The 25,203-nt window shown below is 27.6% G+C and overlaps 1 protein-coding gene across 1 annotated transcript in view; it reads left to right on the top strand.

Annotated features, from left to right (window-relative positions):
* LOC129968883 (uncharacterized) overlaps nt 1-24,024 on the top strand; it is a 28,918-nt gene extending 4,894 nt beyond the window's left edge. Inside the window, exons 2-14 of the mRNA XM_056083204.1 lie at nt 74-235; nt 1,017-1,190; nt 1,525-1,698; nt 1,999-2,175; nt 3,804-3,956; nt 9,732-9,865; nt 12,115-12,169; nt 14,784-14,874; nt 15,040-15,140; nt 16,697-16,857; nt 18,972-19,023; nt 20,335-20,470; nt 22,719-24,024. Of these exons, the coding sequence (XP_055939179.1) occupies nt 74-235; nt 1,017-1,190; nt 1,525-1,698; nt 1,999-2,175; nt 3,804-3,956; nt 9,732-9,865; nt 12,115-12,169; nt 14,784-14,874; nt 15,040-15,140; nt 16,697-16,857; nt 18,972-19,023; nt 20,335-20,470; nt 22,719-23,881 (2,733 nt within the window). The 3' untranslated portion in view covers nt 23,882-24,024. The remainder of the gene's footprint in view (nt 1-73; nt 236-1,016; nt 1,191-1,524; nt 1,699-1,998; nt 2,176-3,803; nt 3,957-9,731; nt 9,866-12,114; nt 12,170-14,783; nt 14,875-15,039; nt 15,141-16,696; nt 16,858-18,971; nt 19,024-20,334; nt 20,471-22,718) is intronic.
* The last annotated feature ends 1,179 nt before the right edge of the window (nt 24,025-25,203 follow it).

Genomic DNA, 25,203 nt, shown 5'->3' with positions numbered 1-25,203 from the left:
TTTATCAAAATATCATAAAGTTTATAGAAGTTCAATATTTGACTTATATTTTAATAGAAAAATTTTCTTGCAGAAGGAATCTGTAGAAATAAAGGATTGCAAAATGATTACGAAGTCAGAATTGCATCATGAAGATGATTCACTAGACAATGCTTCTGCAACATCAACAAATCAGTCAGTACGTGGCTGTCAATTAAATAACATGTCTGCAGAACGAATTACTTTGATTAGCCAGGTTATAATTTTATTCATTTTGTATTCCTAATCTTTTTTGTAATAAATAATAAAAAAATCTTGATATATTTTTTACTAATTTCTATCTGTAGAATATTAGTTAAATCAATTGATCTTTTCACTTCCATATATTTATTGTATTCAAGATATAAAATTTTAAATATGCAGTAAATTTTTACTATTGCTTCTAGTTAATTATAAGCTCTATTCAGCAGTATATACATATATATATATAAAGTTTGGAAATTCTATTTCCCTAAGTGTGCTGTTTTCAAAAATAAGTTCTCTTTTAGAAGAAGGTAACTGTGAAACAGGAAGTTTTTGAATTGTTTTTGATTGATGAATCTTTGCCACAAAATACATATTCAAAATTTAAGGACTCTATAATAACATCGACAAGCAAATCAAATACTTTAGAAAGTCAGGAGTTTAAAATACCTTCGGAAGAAAACATTAATTCTTACAAGGTTATTTTTTTTTTTCACTTATCAGTTTTTTGTTTGGAGTATTTTTTGAAAATTTCTATTCATTATATTTTTGCTAATGGCTAATAGAAAAAGACTCTTTGTTATTTGCGCCTAAAGATTAATTTTTTTACCTGCTGAATATTTATAGAATTTAAAATAGCTGTTATTTAAGCATGTAATCAATTTCATATATTGCTTCTAATTAGTATTAACCTTATTCAGCAATTATTAATATCATTTTTTAAAGTTTAGAAGTAATTAGATGAATTGTATTTTTTTTGAAGATGTTGCTTTTAAAAGTAAATTTCTTTTCAGGAAAAAGTATCTGTCAAACAGGAAGCTATTGAAGTGTTTTTAGATGATGAATCTATTCTACAAAATATAAATTCAAAGTTTGGTGACTACACGGGAGCATCAACCAGCAAATTAAATTCATCAGAAAGTCAGGAGTTTAGAATATGTTCAGAAGGAAACCTTCCTTCCTACAAGGTTATTTTCATTACCATTTACCATTTTTATGTTTGGAGCATTTTTTGAAAATTTTGATTCATTATATTTTTGCTTATGACTAATAGCAAAAGTCTTTTTTTGCCTTGTTATTTGCATTTTCCAGAAAGATTGTTTATAAAGATTAATTTTTTAACTGTTGAATATGTATTTTATTCAAAATAGCCAACATTTAAGCATGCAATCATTTTTCTGTATTGCTTCTAATTAGTATTAACCTTATTCTGCAATTATTAATATTATTTTTTAAAGTTTAGAAGTAATTAGATGAATTGTATTTTCTTGAAGATGCTTTTAAAAGTGAATTTCTTTACAGGAGAAAGTATCTGTCAAACAGGAGGCTATTGAAGTGTTTTTAGATGATGAATCTGTTCCACAAACTACATATTCAAAATCTGAGGACTGCGTAATAACATCAATAAGCAAGTCAGATCCATCAAAAAGTCAGGATCTTAAAATATTTTCCGAAGAAAACTTTCCTTCCTACAAGGTTATTTTCATTATCACTTACCATTTTTATGTTTGGAGCATTTTTTGAAAATTTCAAATCATTATAATTTTTTTTTTAATGTCTAATGGAAAAAGACTTTTTTGCTTTGTTATTTGCATCTTCATGAAAAATTGTTCATATAGATTTTTTTTTAACCTGTTGAATGTTTATTGAATTTAAAATACCCAATAAGCATGTACTCAATTATCTATTATTTCTAATTAGTATTAACCTTATTCAATGATTATTATTTATTTGTTTTCTTAAAGATGTTGCTTTTAAAAGTAAGTTCTTTTTCAGGAGAAAGTGTCTCTCAAACAGGAGGCTAATGAAGTGTTTTTTGTTGATGAATCTTTACCACAAAATTATTCATTTTCAAAGTCTGAGGACTGCATGAGAGCATTAAAAAGTGATTCAAACTCATCAGAAAGTCAGGAATGTAAAATTTATTCAGAAGAAAAGGCTGCTTCTTCGAAGGTTATTATTATTATTTTAATTTTTTATTGTCGCTTTTTTTAAAAATCTAAATGAAAAAAGTCACACTGATTTTTAAATTACTAGCAAATTTTAATTTGAACTTTCATTTGAAACCTATTTGTTTAGGTTTTGGGAATGGAGCATAAAGGTTAATACTCTGAAAAATTTCTCGAACTGCAGGCTCTTAAAAATTCAAAAATGCTTTTCAAATCTTTTCACCACATTTGTTCAAAATGATCTTTTTGATTTCAACCACCCATAGGATTAATGAATTATCACTGCCCATTATAGTAGTAAGCAGGTTGTTCTTTTGTGGTTTTATCCTTATCTGGAGTCTAGATGCGGCTTTGTATTGCTCTTTTAGTTCATTTAATATAGTTCATAATTGAGTATTTTGATATTAATATACAATGCTCAAATTGATTATACTTTTTATTTAACATAGCTTGAAGCTATTGTAATATGTTTAAATAGGATTACTTCACTACATTTTTAATGCTTAGTATGCACATTAAAAATTTAAATTTTTGCTGAGAATTCCAATTATTTATAACATGTATTGCTTTTTTGAAAAATACCCTTAGAGTTTAATATAATTGGTAGTTGAATTAAGAAATATATTTTTCTATTCAAAAATTTTCTAAAATACAAATAATTATCAAATTTTAAAAATATAATTCAATAAAGTAAAATTGGGTATATTTTACTTAGAATTCGATACACTGGTGTTGATTATTACTTACACATTAGTTCATGGTTATAAGCCAATATAATCAATAATTTGTTTTTAAATTACTACTTTTCAACATAATATTTTAGTTGCAAAACCATGTTATTAAGAAAAGTATCTTTATTTTTTAAAGGTTTTCAATTCTTTTTCTAAGAACATCATCATAAAGCTTTGAGTTCATGAATTCTTGATACAGGCTACTTGCCTTTGCTATTAAAGAGGAGTATTATTAATACGTGAAAATGTGACTTCTAAAAATTATGGAATAGTATAGAAAATAGTAATTCAATTCTGTCTAGTATAATTCAGGAATAAAATTAAGCTTACTCATTCTGTGCATCCTAAAACTGCTTCTTTTGGGAAAAAAAGTTGCCAAAACATGGTTAACAAAACTTTTTAGAGCCAGCACTGATTTTACACTTCTGCTGGTGGAAATATCCTGACTCTATGTGGTACAATGCATTAGGGAAAGGATTTTATACAGCAATGAGAGTACTGCTGGAAAGTTTACATGGGGGAAGGAAATACTAACTCATGGTATAACAATTGTACTAGCCTATATGCAAAGATAAATAAATTTCTGGTTCAGCAATTGTCCCACCCATAAGCAAAAGATGAACCCCAAGCAAAATGTTCTTCAGGAGACATTTCTCCTTCAGTTTTTATTTATATCAGGGTTCTTACTTTGCATCTAATATTTATAAACATTAGGGACTAAAGATATTATTCAGTCTGAATTTAATATTGAATGCATTTAATATTTTATTCTTTCAACTTTTAACACTTTTTCACCACAGAGCTGCATATAATACTCTAACTGAATTTTATTAGCTTAGAAATTAATGAAATAAAATTATTTCTTTGAATATACATCTTTTAAAAATAGGCTTTATTTTAGGAGGAAGAAGTTACTAAACTAGAAGAGTCTGATGAATGTATGGCTGATGTATCAAATCCACCAGATTCATTTGAGGGGTTATTAACCAGAAAAATGAATTCTAATGAAAGTCACCAGCATGAAATGCCTTCAAAAGAAAATATTTCAGCCGAGGTTTTTCTCCCTCTTTTATTTATTGAATTTTTCACACCAAGTAATTTCCATCTGTGTTAAATATGTCTGATTATTGATTCCATGAAATTTTTGTTCTTAACAGTAGTTTTATGGAAGTTTTTATTCTTATTTTGTTATAAGCAGTGGGATTTTTAAAAACTATTTATGTATAGATAGCACCTCATTTAGAGTTTAAAAGTAATGAAAAAAAAAAAAACTATTTTGTATAGATGATTTTTTTTTTGAGTATTAAAAATAATAGATTTTGCACTAACTTTTCCTGCTTTTGAAAGATAATGTGTAGTTGATAACATATTGAATAAAAACTAGTAATGGTATATTGAATAAATTTTTCCAAATAATGGCAAACTATTATCAATAAAAATTTTTTGAATAATGAATTTTTTTTTTTTCCAAATCCAATATTAATTTATAATATTTGATTGTTAAAACCTTACTTATACAGAAGCATAACTTTTAGAAAAGCGAATTACTTAAAAAATTTGAATCTGTTTAGGTATGTTTCACCATAAGAATCTTGTAATTTTTATTTTTTGGCAAGATGAGAGCTTAAATTATTTTCTTTTTAAATTGAGATAAAATTAGGTACAGCTGCCTAGAGATTTAGTTTAATTAGAAAATATCAATATTATGTAATATTTTAATTAATTGTATTAAAAATCTACGTATTATTGTTTCATTGATATAAACCAAGTGATGAAGTTTTAGATATACATTTGAAGCTTTATAAAGTGCATGTAAAATTCAAAAATAGTGTCATGAGGATTGAACTATTTGAAATTGTCATGAGGATTCAAAAAGGAAATCGTTCAAAAAGTTCTTATTTCCCTTCTTATATGGCATTTTGTTTATAAAAATGTTCACAACAATGTATTTCTTATAGGCCCAATGCAAATAGTTAACATTTAAGAGAAATTAAGGTGCAAAAGAAGTTAAATGAAAAAAAGTAACTTTTTTTTTCGATTTATGTTTTATAATTAGACAAAAATCAATTTCTGTTAAAGTTTTTGCCCTTCCCACTTTTTGTTTAACTTTGTTAATAACCCTTAACTGAAATATTTTGATATTTGCAACATTATGTTTCAGATTTAAGGTTCAATTCTTAGAATCTTTGCTAGTATATTATTTTCTGTAATATTTAGTTGATTGTATAAGAACTTTTTATTTAAAGGCATGTGATGATTTGATGGTAAAAATCTCAAGTTTGTATGATGGTGAGTAAGCCACATCTCCAGTAAACCAACATCATATCTAAGAAAGGTTTGTTTGGGTGGATGCCACAGAAATGGTTTATATTTGATTTACCAAAATGGCTAATTGGAGCAATGAATTTTGTGCTTTGTCACATCTGAAAAGGTACATGGCGGATTTTGTTACTTCTATCCCTCTTGTGGCCTTATCAGCATGTCTGACTGGATGGAAATAAATTCCAGTCTGTGGCTTCTTGGCCATAGTAAAATCTGCTCTTCATTTCCATCTTCTTCTTTAAGAGGGATGTCAAATGCTTCAGAGTAGTCATGATGATAATGTGATTTAAAGCACATTATCATCAAGAATTTTGATTATGTTTTTGTAAGAGCCTTTTGTAATAATTTATTGAGCCCTATTATGAATGATTTTTCTTCTAGTTAATTACTTTTTGTTATTATATTGGCAGGGTGTCCTTTCTAATCATCGCTCTTAATTTTTAATCTTTAAAAGTTGGCATATACTTTCAGTTGAAAAATGTTCTAAGTGGCATGACTGATACCCCCCCCCCAACCATTTCAGTTCTTTAAACCACTTGGTTTATAAAATATATTTTGAGGTCTGCTAACTAAATATGTATGTAGAAAAATACAAACATGCATACATATATAATATACATGTGTATGTCAGAAATTTGTAACATTTACAATAAAAGCTTAAAAGTATCTTGTTTATAAAGTAAGAAAAACAAAAAAAAACAAAACAAAACTCTATTATTATTATTTGCTGTTAATTCTCAGAAGTGTAAATGCATATACCAGGAGGTATTTTTTTTTTTTTTTCAATAAGGATGAAATGAAAGAAAATTTGTCTAACAGGATAGAAGTCAAGGTCAATACTTTAGAGAGAGTTGAAAATATGAGGATTCTTACTGCATATCACCCTTTTGCACCCAAAAATGCACAATCAGGATGCTAAAAATAAGCATTGTGATTTTTGAAATTATTTGCCCTCCTCAAGAATATTTATATCTAGATTAAAACTTGACCAGTTCAGTCTCATGCCACTTTCTATATTGTTTATTTCTACATTTCACACAAATAAGTAGTTAGGAACTACATTAAATATATTAGTACAAGTTTGGGAATTGCTGGATTTTGTTATTGAACATATATTCAGAATGGAATTAATAATATTGTTTTTACATTTTAGAATTAAGTCACGAGATAGTTTAAATAAGAGACCTGCTTCACTTGACAGTGTTTTCACTTTCTTATAGTAGTCTTCTTCAGATATATCTTTGATCTGTTTATTTTAATCTTCAATTTTTGAAAAGCAACACCTGAAACAAATTTAAACACTTTTGTTTAGCAGTCTGTTAATATGCTAACCATAATCACCTGCTGTAAAGAATTATTTTGTGTTATTTGCACTTCGGAAAACAATTTCAAAATTTTTATATAACTCCACCATCATGTTTGTTTTAGCTAGAAAAATACTCTTGATATTGTAAAATTTAAAAAAAATCCATTTTGTAAATATTGATTAAGTTATTAAGATTTCAGTATTATTTTAGACTATTTCTCTGACTGTATTGAGGGAAATCTTGCTATATATACAAATTACTTCTTTGAAATGTTTGTTGATTGGCTTAAATTATAGAAATTTAAGCTGTTATAACTAAGTCATTGAAGAGTGGAACTTTTTTTTTGTTTAAAATGTTAGTGCATCAAGAATAATTTACTAAACATTATTAATAGCACATTAGGATTGTATAAAAAGTTAGACATATTAATTTTTTAGAGTACTTTTATCAACTCAAGCAACATAAATTCTCATTCTTTAAGTCATATTGAGCATTTTCTGAATTGGTAGCATAAATGTTATGTCTGATGGTTTAAAAACTAGCTATTAGGCCAGGATTAGAATGGTCATCTTGTATTGTAAAAGTTAAAGGCAAGAGAACAAAGCTCTGTTGTTGAAATTTTTGTTTTGTCTGGCTTTTTATGATTTGTAACATTTTGTCTCTATGAAGGCAGATGAGGTAAAGTACGTTTACATCCTGCTTCTGTATTTATCAACTCTGTAATATATCATGACTTTCTAGAGAATGCAAAGTATTATTTAAACTTAGCTTAAAAATAATTCATCATAATTCAGGCATACACAATAAATTATCTTTTGGCAATGCAATAAAAGTCACATTCGTATGTTATCTATATTTTCCTTAAATTTTTAATTATTTCTCTCGCAGATGAATTCATCTTTTTTGAATTAGAGCTATAAATCAATCTACTTTCATTTCTGGAACACATTTATCTGCTGATGTGTGTAAATATTAAATAGATGTTAATAATGTACTGCTATTGTTCTCTAATCATTCACTGCAGTAATCCTAAATAATGGAATATATGGATACATTCAGAACCAGGTCTATCAGTCTCTAAATAGGGTATTCATGATGATAAAATTGTGTTGTGAACTTGGTAGGACTACCAAATGAGCATAATCAAATAAAAATTGTGGGAAAACATAACTGAATTCAGATGATTTAAAAGAAGCTATAATGCTCAGAATATGCTAAAATGTGATTAAGTCCCCTCCCCCCCTCCCACTAAATATGATAGTATTCAATCACATGTTATAAAATCACTCAAGATGCACTGGAAACAAAAAGCTAGAAATAATTTGATCTTCAGGTTGTGTTCACCAGATGTTTCTTCTTCAGATTACCAGTATTTTGATTTATTAAAGGCACTCGGAAAGCATTATAGATCATATGCAGAAATGGAAAATTGATTCCATGATAGTATTATTTCAAAACAGGTATATTTCTTACATCAGGTTTGTTATTTTGCATAACATATGGACAAATGTTTCTAATGAAAAATATTTTGAATAAATATTTCTTTTATTTTGACTGGGAAAAAAAATGTATACTCTTAGATGAAAAAGGATGATGTCATATCATATACCTAATAAATTTCATGATAATTTCATTTTACTCTTTAGTTTAAAGTTATGCTTTTGGTTAAAAAAGAATAGCATAGCTGTTCAACCTTTTTTTTTTTTTTTTTTTTTTTACCAATAAGTAAAACTATTAATATACATGTAAGAATGACAATAGAAAATGTATCATACTGCTGAAATCTTCTTTCAGAAAGTTTATCTGTATATAAACTCATATTGTGTTCTCATTAATTTCTGTTCATGGTTTTGTAAATTCTGTCTAGATTTTTTTTTTTACTCTTTATTTTAATTTTTTTAAATTTTTGGTCATGGCTTTTGGGATGCATATGCAAGTAATTATGATATCTGATATTAAATTATTTATATTTTTTTACAAATGCAAATAGCAAAAGTAGAATGCATTTTTCTTTTTTTTTGCTTAAATTTTTCTTTTCTTTATATATAAATTTGTTTATAAATTGCCTTCTAATCATTGCATAAAAGCAAAAAAATAGTTTCTAAATTTTTTTTATATTTACTTAAGCATTTTTAGATTATGCATTACTGCGATAAAAAAATGTTGAGAATATTTCCATGAATTAAAATGTTTCAATTAATTGGTTATTTATTGCATTTTCTTTAAAGTACTTTAAAGAAGTTTTAATACATATTTTTTAAACAAATTTATTTTCAAGTAATAAAATATGCAATCAAATTGTGACTTATCAAATGTTATTATAAATTGTGTATGTATTTCATAAATATTTTCAATGGTTTTTAATATGTATGTATTTTAATTGAAGTATTCATGATACTTTTTTTTTTATCATGAGCAATGTACAAAAACGAGTTTGAGTATATATATATAGTATACATTCCACTGATGGCTTAATAGTTAACTTTTAAACTGTTTTAGAGAGAAATATATTTATAGTGGAAAAATGCTCTAAAAGTCTACAAGAATTGCTCTTATCTGTTTGAGTCGATAAATACATTCTTAAAGAAATTTCAGATCTAAATTTTTATGCAGTTCCCAAATTTCTTAATCATATTTAGGGAAATATTTGTGCTATTTAATAAAAATGCAATTAATAATAATTTCAATAAAAATGCTTCACTCTGGTGGCAATGCTATTGACACTATGAATTTTTATTACTTTATCCTTCTCACTACTAATTGGGCCCACCCGACTTTGCGAATTCTATACTTATGGGTTATTTTTCAGCCAATTTCTTTTTTATATGTGGAATTCAGGATGTAAAGTGAGGGCATCTTTAGTAATAATTTCTTTTACATCTTGCACCTCTTGTTTGAAATAGAAAATGGTACCGAAACAGCCCATTAATATAGAACTTTCAAAATCAGGCTCAGCTGGCTTAGTGGTGAAAGGGTTAAAGGAAATAATTATCCTGAGGAAGCATCTAGTGCCAATCTGTGTATGTATATATATATTTGTGTATGTATATATATATTTATATAATCAGAGAGCATTAAAGGTCGACGTGCAATCTGCTATATTCAAAATTGATATTTTTTTGGGTGTCTAATAAAACTTTATTGCCAGCTATTAAGCCATGGCTATTAAAATTTATTATTGTTATTATTATTTTTTTTAGATACCCAGTGAAGCCCTCATCATTGAAGACAGTAAAAGCCACCGTGAAAATGTTCATTATTCATCGGATTCATCTGATTATGAAAGTGATAGTTCTTCAAGTTGGGATGAATTTTATGATAATTTACATAAAAAGTTTGTATTTTTGTTTGTTTTAATGGTAGTTTATGTATTGTTTATTTGCTCAATAATTTTATACAGAGATTCTAGGGGTAAAATCTGTATATCAGATGAATTTAAGATACAATAATTAAATATAGAAAAATTAAAAAAAATCAACTGTTACAAATTAATTTAAAAAGGAAAGAAAATAGATTAACCCTTTGTAAGGCCATGGGAAGTATGCTTCCCACCAAATTCATCTATCTTTGGGTGAAGTTATGTAGATTGGCTTAAGTTCTGACTAATTTTTCAATATGACAGAAACTTAGATGTTACAATTCCTTGTCACGTCAGAATGGCATGTCTTGATTTGTTACTTAATTATTAATTAACACAGTAAATTAATTAATCAAATTAAATGTATCTGATAAGTTAAATGAATCACTATCCATTAGCCAGTCTCATTCCAAAAAATATTCTACTATACTATGACTAGAAAAAAATGGCCTTTTAAAGGGTTAAAATTAAGAAAGTATATAAACTGCTTTGCTCTTTTACCCTTACCTTTTCAACTTCTTTTCACTTTTTTTCTGATTACCTCCAATCTCACAAAATATTCACAAATGATGTTTTTATTTCCTCGTGTGTTATATTGCTTATGATACTAGAAGAAGTTATTGCTTCAGTTAATTTGGCTTTAATGCTAGTTTGCTTTTATGTACCAAATGCCTTTAACCTGCTTCATAGATTTTCAATTGAGTTAAGATCTGGGTTGTTTCCAGGTCATTTTAGTAGTGTCTTGAAACCAGTTTTTCCTTAGTATGGCAACATAACATGGAGCTAAATTCTGATGAAATATAAATTCTATATTATTTAGGAAAAGATCACATGCTAAAAGCAGCTGTGTAGGAACAAGCACTTCATTTATGTTTTCTTGGACATTTATATTTCCATTAATCAAACAAATTCTGACCACAACTTTTGCTGTCATACAACCCTATATCATAACAGTTGGTATAATACAGTCAGGATTAAAATTGTTTCCTATTCTTCTCTGTCAGTATTTTATGCCATTGCTACCAAATAGCGAGAGTTTGACCGTATCATTCGAAATTACACTTCTCCCTTATTCTATTGTCCCAACATGCTTGATTTAATTTCAATCTTTATTTTCAATTTAAAGATGATTCTTTTGTGAAATTCATGCATTTAAATCAAATTCCTGCTTTCTGTGTCGAATGATCTTCATACTCAGTTGCACATTGCATTGTGGCATTTCTCTTTGTATATTTCCAGAGGATTTTCTTCTTTGATTTATACTCAGTCTTTTACTTATTCTATCATCATTTAGTGTTGTGCACCTTTTTCTGCACAGGGTTTATTCTGGTTTAGGCTGTCGGTTGAGATTTAACTTCCCTAGTAGCTCACATGTACTATACAATATTGTATGATATTTGCAATACCTTTTAACTGTTTACCCATTGAAAACATAAAAAAAATTAATGTAGGTTAAACAGTTTTTTTTTTTTGTATAAGACTTAATGCAATTTCAATAAAATGTGAATCATGTTTTATATGATATTTAAATTTAAGGTAAATTGAGAAGTTTCTAAAGATTTTGAAGCATTGCTGCAAATTTCCTGAAATCATTTATACAATATTTAAGAATGTTATTTTTTGTTTCATTTCACCCGAGTCCTTAATATTTCATGACTTTAAATTAGAGAACATAATCAATACATTCCCCCTCCTGCTAATATGCGAATTTGTCTTGCAAAATTCTAGGTAATAAAAAAGGAAAATATTTTTTTGTGTGTAAATATAAAAATTCATTTAATATACTATTATTTCAGATAATATTGAATTGTTGCTTACTGATTGCTTCGCTGATAAAAGCTAGGATGGTTAATGTAACTAATACAAGTGTATTTGTGCACTTCCTCTCATACTGCATTTACATATAGGAATTTTTTACCAGGTTCGAGCGGTAAACCTGAGAAAGTTAAATACATCTTGTACAATTGGATAAATCTGGATATTACTTTGAGTTTTACTTATAGACATGCTATTACATGTCATTTTTTAAAATGAAAAATTATTCAAGTAATAGTTTGAAAGAAAATACACAGAAGCTATTTGTAACAATTATTTACATTTTCAACTCTTATCTATAAGTTGCAATAATTTATGTACATCATTTGTATTTGTTTAAAATTAAACTGGATGAATGAAAAAATGAATTAAAATGATATTCTTCTTCAAATTTTGACTTTCCTTTACAGTGTGGCGCCTTCTCAACTACCTGCTCTGAAGACTAAAGGAGAATTATTAATAGAGGTATATTGCTTGTTATTAATTCCTATTATCTTTCTCCTTTAGTTATTTTAGAAAATATTTTATTGTTTTTAGTTATGCTGTTATTAAAGTATTAATATTATAAATTGCAAATATATATATGCATTGTCTATTTTGACGTCATCGTTTATCTTTTAATAAAAAATTCTCTAAATTTCTGGCAATTTGCAGTTGTTACTATATTTATCTTTATAAATAGTCTTCAAAAAAAAAAAAAAAAAATTGGAGTTATTGGTATTGGCAAAAGTGGCTGACTTTTTTTTTGGCAATTTGAAGTAGGTTTATTCCATGTGTGTGCTGCTATATCAGATTAACTTCACATTACCTGCTTTCAGCAACTAGTTGTGTTTAATTTTAAATTGTGATAATATATGTTATTTTAAAAGCCTTAAAAACAATTCTATTTATAGTTATTTCTAACACTATAATGATTGGTTATATGAGCATGTTCAACACTAGGTACAACTTAACTGATTTTAAAATAGTCTCATGAAGGAAATAAAAATAACCTTGCATAATCATTCAGTATATTGGATATGTTGCATAATATTTCACAGGACTTTATTTAAAGATTCCACAAAAAATTTCTTGAAGTATAATAAGAAATTAAAACTTCAATATGACATTGTCAAGAGCCTGGAAAAAATATAATCTTCATTCCCTAGCATTTAACAATGGGGAAAATGCAGTGCACTCTGCACTACAATATTATCTATATAATGAATTCTATATTTTATCTATTTTATCTATAGTGCCTGTAATGATATTTTCTTTGGTACTGAATGTATTTTGAACCTTCTTATTGAAATAATGACCTTCCAAATGCCCCTATCTATAATGATAATTTTATCTTTATAGTAAGTTGAAACATTACAATCCCATTTTTTTTCTCCTTGGATAGTGATATTCTATTTTCCAAATATGATATAACAAAGAAAACAGTTAAAAGAGTAAATTAGAACATATTGCAGCAAGATAATTGTGGATGAGGGCTAGCAGTTCGAATATGCTTAGAAGTTTGTTTGTATCTCAGGTTGAGCACTATTGGACCTGCTTATTTGCTGCAACAATTCTCAGCTAACAATTTATGTTTATATTCCAAACAATTGGTGCACATTCAGAAGCATTAGCCTATTTTTATTACTAGTGGGGTTATATAAATAGTTTAAATTCAGTTTTAGTTTAATTTCAGTAAATAGTTTCTGAATGGAGGTGTTTTATCTTTAACACCACCTTTTATACCAGTAAGAATTATGGAGATTTTCTCTCTATCCAAAAGGGGGATGCAATATGGTATCTGCCCCTCAAAAAAGACGATGCCATAAACAGTGGACGATTTTCAAATGGCATTAAACTCATGCGAAACTTAAGCATATTCAGAATTCTCTCTCTAGGGAAAAAATCAAACAAATAATATACAATATTTATTCGATCATTGAAATTGAATATTTTGGTTAGATTAGTGGAATAAAGATATGCAGTTTATATAGATTAGTTTTGTAAGATGGAATAATATATAACAATAATAAAAAAATGGTGTAAGGGAACTATCCTTCTATGATTTATTTTTTCTTTCAGTCTCAATTCAAAACAGAGAATGTGTCTACACAATGAGTATGCTGTTTTAGAAATTAAAATCCAGATGAAGTAAACTTCTGGTGCTATACATTAATTAGCAAAAGCATAAGTGATACACATAGCACATCATTATAGCAGAAGAGGTTAAAAGACGTAAAAGATCCTCTCCACTGCTACATTGTTCAGTGCTGTAAGCTTTGTATAATGGAGAAAAAGGAATGTTGACAACAAAAATAGTATTTAGAATAATGTGATTGTGCTGTTAAAGTCATTGACATTGTAGACGTAATTGAATTGGCATTGCTTTAATTTACAAATAATAATATAATTAAAACTGTATATGTTACCTTATAAATCATTGTTGATTGTTATTTATAACTGCTATTCAATTGAATTCATACAATTTTCTACTTATGGTATATGCAAATCATGAACATTTAAGTGCCTTTGTATAAGGAATGACAACCGATTTAAAATATTATTAATTTAAAAGAGTATCACCTTCAAGATTAAGGAATAATTTCTGCTTGAATACAAAGATTATATATTTCAGATTTTATTATTAATGTAATATTTGTGCTGTTTTGAAAATTTAAAAATCCACCAATTTAAAATTAATCTTTAAGGAAATAGTGCCTTAGAAAACGGAGTTAAATGCTTCTATATAATATGGAGGAAAAAAAAATCAGTTTGTTGTAATTATAAAAACCAGAGTTCAATATCCATATCTAAGACAAGTAGATTAGTTTATGTAGACTCATATTTTAGGGTATCTATTTTAAGATGCATGACATTTTTCTGAAATTTTTATATCATAAACTAACTTGCATTACATATAAAAAAGATTTGGGAAATGAATAAGTCGTTAGAAATGGTTTTTGCATTTTTAAATAATTACCTTTTGTAGTTTTAATTTTCTAAGTTGACATTGATTTAAATATCTTGATTTACAAATTTATTGCTTTATAATTAGATCTTTGTTTAGGTTAATAATCCTTTTTTGAAATATTTTTTTCAGGATTTACCTCCTGTTGAGGATTTAGATATTAATGTAAATGCTACTGAGTTACAGAAAATAGGAAAAGTTTTGCATAGTATTATATCTAAAGGTACGTATGTCCATTTAGTTTTAAATTCTTGAATTGGTAAATACGTTTTTAAGGTTTGTAATTTTAAATATGAAAAAAATATTTTCTTTAATGGGTATATTGTCTTTTTTATATTAGTTACATTTCCTTTCCTTGAACTTCTATAATCGACTAATATTTTTTTAGAACGTAATGAATATTTGGTGGTTGTGGCATCTGATGGAAATTCAAATCCTGTTGATGTAGATTCTGTTCTGTTTCTGTCTTCAGATAAACCACTTGGAAAAGTAAGAAATGAATTTTTCTTTTGATGAATTGTTTAGAAAAAGTATTCTTTTATAAAATTTGTTTAGAAAGGAAGTGCTATTTTTAAAATTTTTAGAAACTGTTGGAAATAAACTTCTCAATTCCTTTTGATGCATTTCTTGTCTACTTTTATTAAACATATAATGATTTCATATTTTACAGTGCTATTATTTTTGTTTTCTCTTTGTAATATATACTGATTATACACACATACAAATATACATATTTTTTAATATAATATTATTCATTATTTTATTATCTTTACAAATCCCTTATTATCTTTTTCTTTTTTCGAAAAAAAAAACAAAAAAAACCCAGAAATTACTCAAATAAGATTGCATACGGAAAAAAAAGTCTTACAGAATTCTGGAAATTGCTGAACAATAAACTGCATTTTCTATAACAACCAAGAACTGAAACATGCTCAAATATTACTGTGCATATAAAGTTGGAGAAAAATGAGATTCCAATGTAAACAATGTCTCTTAGAATCTTTTCAAGGAGTCTCTCCTTACAGTTTTTCTTTTTCTGAAGATTAAAAAAAACTTCAAAACATTTAAAAATGAAACTTAGACCTAAAGTTCTAAAAACCTTTCCTCTCCAAAAAGTGTTTTAAAACATGGAAAATTTAAAAATAAATTAATACACTGAATAAAGTTGAGGTGGTGTTGTATCTATACATGAGCCACTAATGAAATTATATTGAACACCAAAATGAAAGTGGGACTGTTATTCCAGTGGCATTATTTCTAATTATACAACTTTGAATTATCTTTGCTCGTCATAAGAAATCTATAATGAGATGGTTTGTAACAATGCATTGTTGAAGGGATACAAATGGTAAAACAGTTAATGACATGCTAAGGATTCTTCCAGATGGAAAGTGTTAGGAAGTTAGGTTTTATTTTCTGCAATTATGTTTTGAGAATGAACGGGTGGGATAGTGTTAATCTTATTTAAGGAAGCCTCCCTGACTGTGAATGAGTAAAAAGAGTGTTAGACATTTTGAACTTCCTCCATATCTTAATAAGTGAAATCTCATATATAAAAAATTATAAATCAGAATACAAAAGGTTATAAAACACACATAAATATATATATTGTTTCTTCAGGGGATAAAAGTTAAGTAGACCTCACAATAGGATTGCAATATTGTTTTTTGTTATAGTATTAACAAATGAAGGATATATCATATATACAATATAATGTACCAAATGCTATGTAATGGAACAAAGTAAATGGGAAAAATTAAAAATTTACATCAGTAAAAAAGGGAAAGGGGGATATACCGTAGCAGAAAATGTTATTTTTCTTCTGTGTGATCCACATTGCTTTCAATCCTGATGATGCAGTTGAAGCATTTATATTGCATTTTCTATTTTTTTTCTATGCCATCAGTTACTGATTTACGATTTATTTCCATACTGTTCCGAATTTGCAACATTTACTCTAGTTTATATCTGATGGTATAAGTGCTCAATTTCACTTCTCTGAAATAAAGCTATCATTTTATAAATGTTTAATGTTTTATTAACAGATACATGATGTCTTCGCAAGTGTTAGCAAGCCTAATTATACTGTTAGATTCAACAAGGCTGAGGACATATATGATAAAGGTGTTACTGCAGGACAAGATGTATATTATTTACCAGAAAATGATGAACTTACCCATTATGTACTTGTGGATGTATTAAAGCAGTAAGTATCTTGATGTCTTTTCACTCTGAATATGAATGCCAAGTTTTAACTTTAAAAATTCTTAACATATTTTAAATTTCATAGATTGCTGATAATGTAAAATCACTATCCTAACTTGTTAACATCTAAATAGATTTAAAGTATAACTTTTAGTAAAGTATCTTTTAAAAAAGGAGGTTTAAAATAATGTTAACATAAAATAAAGTAAAAGGAAAGTAATTGAAGAGGAAAGTTTGGGGAGAAATGTATATCTTTCGAAGCTCCCAGCCATGTCCAAAATAAAATTATGGCAATAGATGTTTTTATAACCATCTGTCTCTTTATAAATTATCCAAGCATCTGTTCCAAAACATTAACTCCATATTTCATTGAATTTTAATATTTCATAACTTCAGGCATGTTTTTTGCATTATATGTGATTTCCAGTGTTGGGCATAAAGCACTTAGGAGGAGAACATTTTTATTCATTTTTCCTTGATCAGAAATATGTGGTATATAGTGCTTAGCAGTCTTACTAGAATGGAGTTCATCTTTTTTTAACTAATCAGGTACTTCTTTCTTTGCGCGATTTATTGTATCAACACAGCTTATTCCGGCTGTCGTCATTCGTTTTACTAAATTCAGTGAAATGAAAAAATTATTTGTAGCCTTCCAGTACTGCAGTAAGCTTCCATCAAACGAAAAATTGCATGTCTTCTGGTTGGCTTTGTTTCACCTTTGTCTAAGTAGGGATATCTGTTAATTAAATATTTTGATTTCACATCAGTAGCAAGCCAAAATTTATTTCCAAATTTAACTGACTTTTTAGGACACTACAAAAATACATGATAACAATATACAAACAATTATTTGTCTGTTGCTATATTTTCAGGTTATTTATAAGACATTGAGCAGTTTTCTATAAATGTGATCCAGACATCTGACGTTGGGGTAAATGAATTTGTTTGCAATCTTTTGGATCTCGTTGATTTTATATCGAAGTTCAGGTACTTCATAATTTTCAGAAATCTGTTCTCAGCCATTAACTCAGAAGAATTTCAGGCTCCAGCAATTAAGTTTGATGATAAGTTCAAAACCGAGAGTCCTATTGCAGATGAAGACCTATAACAACAGTGTATAACAATGAAATGAAAGCATTTTAACTCATTGAATGATAAATGCCAGTTTGGATTTTGTGATTTCTTAAGAGCTTCTTCGATGCACCATTAAATGCGATGCAATATATATTTTATCGATAAACATTATCCATGCACTGCCTATGTTGCCATCAGTTATTTTTTTCTTAGATCAATTTTATATTAATTTCTTGCAAGATCTTTTGCTGAGGAAGTTTCCCTGTAACACTTGTCAAAATATTTCCCATTTTCTAATCAGAACCATCATTTGTTGTTTCTACTTCTCTTTCATTTTCCACACTTTAGATATGTTTTCTTCATTCTTGAGTTTTGTTTGATCATCCTGGATTACTTTCTTTAGTTTGAATATTGCTACTGATTTTACTCCTCTGAACTGTACTATCAGCTGACAATAAAATATTTTCTTGAACTAAATTTTTATTTTTATTTGTTGTTTTATGAACAGACTTCGTATCAGATGATTTGGATTCAGTTGTTGCAATATTAAGAGCGATTCAGTTTTCATTGGGCAAATTGGATGTATTATAGGAATGAATTTCATCAGGTTCAATTTCTGAACCGGAATTATCACCACAGACTTCCAACATCTCTTCTTTCATTAGATATTGTCTACCAACTCTTCTATGTCGCATGATATTCTGGTCACAAAATACTCAGGAAAAAAACACTGAAATCACTCAAAATGAATTGAAGTTATGTACATCTGTATCCATTGAAAGACAAAACAAGTTACATAAAAGAATGTGCTGTCAGATGGTGGCTGAAAGTTTTGAAAAGATGTAGATAATTTTACTCTCCCACCTTCCCCACTTCTTTCTACATCTGTAAAATACACAAACCCCATCTCTGCAATTACATCTGTTTTTCTATCAGTATATGAAAATGGCAAAAAAAAAAAGAAAAAAAAAAGAATTAAGGTTAAAAAAATAAATATATAATTATTGCAAAACTGATGCATGAATAAAATGATTGTTTCAGGCAGAAGGGTTCTGATGCTTCATGGAAGGATAATAATGAACCTCCTGATGATGTAAGTGTATTAAATTCACAGTTTTCTGATACATAATTTTTGTGATCTAACAAAAATGTCTTGAATTGCTTGAATAATTAGAAATTGCATGCTGTCAATGTAAAGTGGTCGAATTCTGTCTAATTATTAAAATGTAGATAAATTAATGTGTGCTAGTCTTTCAAATATGGTAAAATTGATGACAGATTTATACTTTTTCTGCAGTAGATTCTCTTTCTTATTTTTGTTCAAAATGGTTAAAATTCATTAAGCTTGAATTTATTTTCTTGTTTTGGCCCAATTTGTAATAGAATCAAGTATAAATTTTGTTTCATATTGCTTTTTATTAATTTCATATATTCAAAGTTATATTTTTGAAATTATTATATGTCTTAAAAATATTCTTATTGATTTAATGGAAACAAATGAAACAATTATTTTAGAAATACAAATATGATTTCTACATAAATTACCCTAATTTGATATTTAAAAAGCTTCAATTGCCTGACAAATAATAAATTTTTTAATATTAAGTAGTCTAATTTAAAAACATTTTGACTATTTTTCTATATTTTATATATATATATATATATATATATATATATATATATATATATATATATATATATATATATATATATATATATATATATATATATTTACACTTTAACTATAATTCCCCTGACTCCAATTTTCAATTAGAAAAGAGCTGATATGATAAGATTTCACTAGAAAAATGAAGTAATCTATTCTAACTTTCAACCTTATATATATTTCGAGACTAATTGTTTCTATATCTTTGACTTTGTAAAATATCCAAAATTTTTGAAACACTCATTTTTAATTGAGCTTTTGAAATGAAATATCTTTTTCTATATAATTCATAATTTAAATGGGTATCATTATATTTTGTGAATGAGTTCATTACTATAATTTTTTCATTGTGTACTATTTAAAAAAATAATCCTTTGTATCTGTATACTAATCCATTTTAACATAATATTTGGAAATTGTAAATCAAGTTAAACGGCAATTGACAATAATAAAGTAGAAATAAGGAAAGAAAATTAATTTATAATAAGAAATTTTATTGATTAATTTGTAATTTAAAGCAATTGTTTAATTGATTGTACTAAAAGTGATAAATTGCATCAAAAATACAATAAAATAAAAATTTTTTAACAGAATATTCGGGAATTGTATTGTATGAGTTAAAAGCTTTCTTGATTTGTATTTTTTTTGAACATTGCTTTTGAAAATAGGTTTAAATATGAATATTAGAGTGTAAACCTATGTACATTTCGTTAAAATATGTTTTTGTATCTGATGCAGCAAATAGATTATTCAGATGATGAGCAAGAAAAACTTGCCAAGCAAAAACGAAGAGCAAAGAACAGACGAAATGATCGAAATTGGAATGACGAGGAAGGGGAGGATGTGGCACCAAATAAAATGGAGAGGAGAAATGGTATGCTATAACTTCCCCCCTCTCTTTAAAAAAGGAATTATGAAGGCAAAATTATTCTATTTTATATTGTTGCATGTAATTTCTGTCAACTGCATAATATATTCACATTTTATTATGATGTTTTATTTATTTAAGATTAAAATGGAAATAGTATCTAATGAAAAATATTCTTACATAATAATGTTCCATAATGCAGTTTTTGAAAAAAAATAATATATAATGCCTTGATTGATTTCAAAGTACTTCAAACTTGCTAATGTTGGCTCATTTTTAAGTATCCATAAACATGCATTCAATGCTTTTTTATTTATAAAATTTGCAACCTTAAATATTTAACCACTTATTGCACATCCTACCAGTCTTGTTCAGTTTGAATATTTAACTTCTAAATTCTGTACTCCATTATCTGTATTTTATTAATTATTAACCGCCTTTGGCGACCAGCTGGTTCGTCAGTATTACCGCTCGCTACAATTTTCAATTAAATATTTTAAGTAACTGGTCTCTTAATAGCTTCTCAAACAAAACATTTTTAATCTTCAAATTTTGATAGTCATACCAAACTTATAGATCGTTGTTTAGATCGTTTCGTTTAATTTACTATATATATTTTCCTAATTTGTTGTCATTTCCGGTAAAACTTCAACTTTAATTTAAAGTGGAAATGCTGAAATTGCAATTAATATAAAGATATTTTTTAATGAAAAAAAGCGTTTTATTTTATTTATCATCTTTATTTATTATTATTATTGAATATGAGTACTGCAAACAGAATCGATCGGTATTTAAGTCTTATGTAAACTACAAAATATTTTTCATAATTTATGTAATATCTCAAAGAATAATTCAATAAAAATTTCTCAGATTCAGCATAAAATTCAGTTTTAGTTTTGCTTTCAAAAGGATTGAAATGAAATCAATAATATTTTGTTCCGACCTATAAATATATTTAAAAAATTATGAAGTCTAAATTTACTGCAATAAGGTATCATATTCTGAGAAATATTCTGGACATACCAAATTTTAAATAAATGAATGAATGTTCTATTTTCCACGATCAACTAAGACTGATTTATGAAGTTTTGAATGTTAAAAATTTAGAAAAGCTCAACATTTTCATAATCTTAGGTCAATTAATCTTGAGGAACCTGCGCGCTGATTGGCGTATTTTCTTTGAAATGATTGATGGAAAATCTAAAATTATCCTTTTTTTATTGAATAGTGATATTCAAATTTTCTTAAATCAGCCAGTTTAAGTGACTGCTTTAGTTGATTGGAAATTAACTCTTTTTTTTTTTTTAAATATTAGTGTTTCAAGAACATTTTGTTAAACGTGATTTCCACAGCAGAAGCTTTATGTAAAATCAAAAATTCGTTATTTATTAGAGCATTTATTAAATCAAACTACATAAAATATAATCATTTTCCATTTAGACCATTTTAGCAGATCTGTTTCTATCTGCTAAACAATTGCTTGTTTACAAATTAACTGTGTGGCCCTGATTTGAATGGATATCCTGTTCATATTAAACAAAACTTGCCTTAAAATAAAACTGATTTATTGGATTAATAATATAGAGAGTGTAAAAGATCACAAAATAATTTTTCTTGAATTTATTTTTTAGAAAAATTAATATTTCATATTTGTTTCATTTCCTACAGACACGTGCTGAAAATTATATTTTTCAAGATTTCATTTCCCAAAAGATTAAATTTATTTTTAATTGGAGCTTTAATCAATGTGATGGCAACACTTTGAAAAAAGCTAATTTTTTCCCATGAATGCGAAACGTGCTCATGCAGCTTAAATTTTATTTTTATTTTGTACGAAAAAAATTGTTGAAAAATATAGTTAAAATATGTATATAAAAATTTATTAAAAATAGAAACTTAATTTTAAGGTTAAAACATTAGTATCATTTAAAAGATAAATTTTTGATCTTTAACTTCATGTAAAATTCTTTTTAGTGCGGTAATATTTTCAGAAGTTATAGCAGAAACATGCCAAAATTTTGCTTAATTTTTAAATAAATAAAATTCGAATTAAAAATTCGAAAAAATAACCCCCAGGTGCACATTCCCGGCCTCCAAGGTATACACGTGCTAAATTTGGTAGATGTAGGTTGAATGGTCTGGCCTGTAGAGCGCCAACACACACACACTCACATTGAGCTTTATTATAAGTATAGACTATTAATTGTCTGTTCTTTAATTTTATCATTATAATTCATTGTTGTATATTTTTCAGTTACTTACAATCAAAGAAGAACTTATCGGATAAGAAGAAATCAGTGTCAGTCACCTGCATCTAATGTATCAAGCTCATCATCATCTCATTCTTACTCTTCTTCTCAAACCTTTGGTTCTACACTACCGTCATCTAATATTTTTAGTCAACAAAGAAATGTTATTTCACCTCAACCATTTGGGCTTATTTCATCAAATAATAATAGGCCAGCTTTTCCTTTAAGCTCTTCTCCGCAAAGTAGTATGCCGACTCCTCAAACTTTTGGACCTTTTTCATCTAGAAACATACCATCTTCACAACCTCTTGGACTTTTTCCACATAATAATGGCCCATCTGCTCAAACTTTTGGACCTTTACCGCAAAGTAGAATGCCTCCACCTATTGGAACTTTCCCACAAAGTAGTGTGCCATCATATCAACCTTTTGCATTTCTTCCAACTTCTAATGTTTTAGCATCACCAAACTTTGCTCCACCCCATTCTACAGGTGTACAACAAAATCCTTCATCCCTTATGGCTGCACCTCAAAATAATGTTCCATTGCAACAACAGCTTCTGTTGCAGTCACAACAACCAATTGCTTCTTTCTTGTCTCACCCTCCTCCTAATTACAATTCTAATCAAAACACAAGGCCTTTTCTGCATCAGGTTCAATCTTTTGCACCTCCGATGTTTGGTGCTCCTCCTGCAATTAGACCTGCTATGCAGAATATTGCAAATCAATCATCAGCCAACCAGATTCATTTTCCACTTGGATCAAATTATCCTCTTACCAGTTTATCAGGAAGTTTAAATATTTCTCCACCTAGAAATATTACACCTGCAAACTCAAATGGATATCAAGGTCAGTCTTCCGGTATAATGCAATCTATTTCAACCAATCCTTTCTATTCCTCACCTATAAATACACAGCATAATGTGTATCCTCAAATCACATCGCCAGTAATCGTTCCCAACCAGTCACCGTGTCCAACTCCACCATTTGTACCTTGTCAAACTCCTCCACCTTCTATAATTAATCAGCAGCAAGGCTTCCATGTTTTATCCAGTCCACATCCACCAGTTTTGCCTAGTCAAACTCCACCTCCTACAATTCCTCCATTTGCATTTACTTTACCTGCTGTAAGAAGTCCTATGCCACCACAGAATTTTCCATATATTTAGAAATAAATGCAGTTTCTTTGTTATTTTAAAACTGTTTTGCTGGCTTTGAAGTCAGCCTGTACATAATAAATACTTTTAATGTGAATTATATATATATAATCCAGATGTTCCTTCAATAAAGAATATTTTATTTAATAATTAAATTGAGTTATTTTCATTTGATCCATTTATTGTACAAAACACTTCATTTTCCAAAATGTCAGTTTATTAATGTGATCAGCAATTTTAATCAAACATTCATAATTTTATAAGTATACTAGACGATTAGAAATTGTCACTCATATGAATTTATGTATGACAAATATGCATTCAAATGTTGGTTCTTTGATATTTACCTGCTTATGGATTCTGAAAAATGATTCTCAGAAATGGGCATCAGTGGAAAATAACTGTTGAATTTTGTAATCATCATATGGTGGTGGTTCTCCATAATTATCTTTAATTACAGATGACTGCCCATTAAGGCTCTAACTAAATATTTGTACAACCTTGAAAAGTTAATATACCAGATACTTCCATTGCTTCTTGGCCTTTTGGCTAAGATCAAAATGTCGTACCAGACCTCAGTCACTATCTTGTACATCTACATATCTGTCATGGATACATCCTTGCAATTTGTGCAAGAGAGAAAAGGAGATAAAAAATTTAATCATAATAATTTGAGGTATTTGGGAAGTATCTGTTGCTCATGTCAATCTCTCATGCATGCATATTATCCTTTCAGAATGTATGGTCTGTCATTTGTTGAGAGCAAAGGAAACTGACTTTGTCAGTAATATTTATATTAAAAAATAAAAATGGATTAAAAAATAATGAACAAAGTTATGAATTTCAGTTTCTTATCTAGGAATTCGGTTATGGATGCATTTGAAATACTAAGAAACCTAAAACTACATCCTATAAGGAGATATCAAATAAAATTTTGAGCATACATCAAATGTTTAATGTAAAAAAGAAATAAAGAAAAATATTGGAAATAAATGATTTCAATATGCTTATTTCTGATTTTGATTGTTTTCATTATTGTTATATGAAACTGAAAGGGTGACCGTGAGAAACAGTTTTAAATTTAATGTGACTTTTAATAAGAAATACTTAAAATTATTGAATCATTAAAAAAATATCTCAGTATCTTTACTATTAAAAGATCAATAGAAACACAGCAGAGTAAGTTTATTAAAAATTTATTTATGTGGTTACTTCCTGGACACTGGACATAAGAACATAACAAAATAAGCAAGCGCAAAATACAAACGGTTAAGTGTGCGATGGTTGGCCGCCATTGGCGAGATTCGCCGCCGCCGTTGAGGGTTATTGTTTTT

The sequence above is a fragment of the Argiope bruennichi genome, chromosome 1, assembly GCF_947563725.1.
Source record: "Argiope bruennichi chromosome 1, qqArgBrue1.1, whole genome shotgun sequence".
Taxonomy (NCBI): Eukaryota; Metazoa; Arthropoda; class Arachnida; order Araneae; family Araneidae; genus Argiope; species Argiope bruennichi.
The sequence above is the reverse complement of the archived record's forward strand: the minus strand, read 5'-3'. Positions and strand labels throughout refer to the sequence as shown.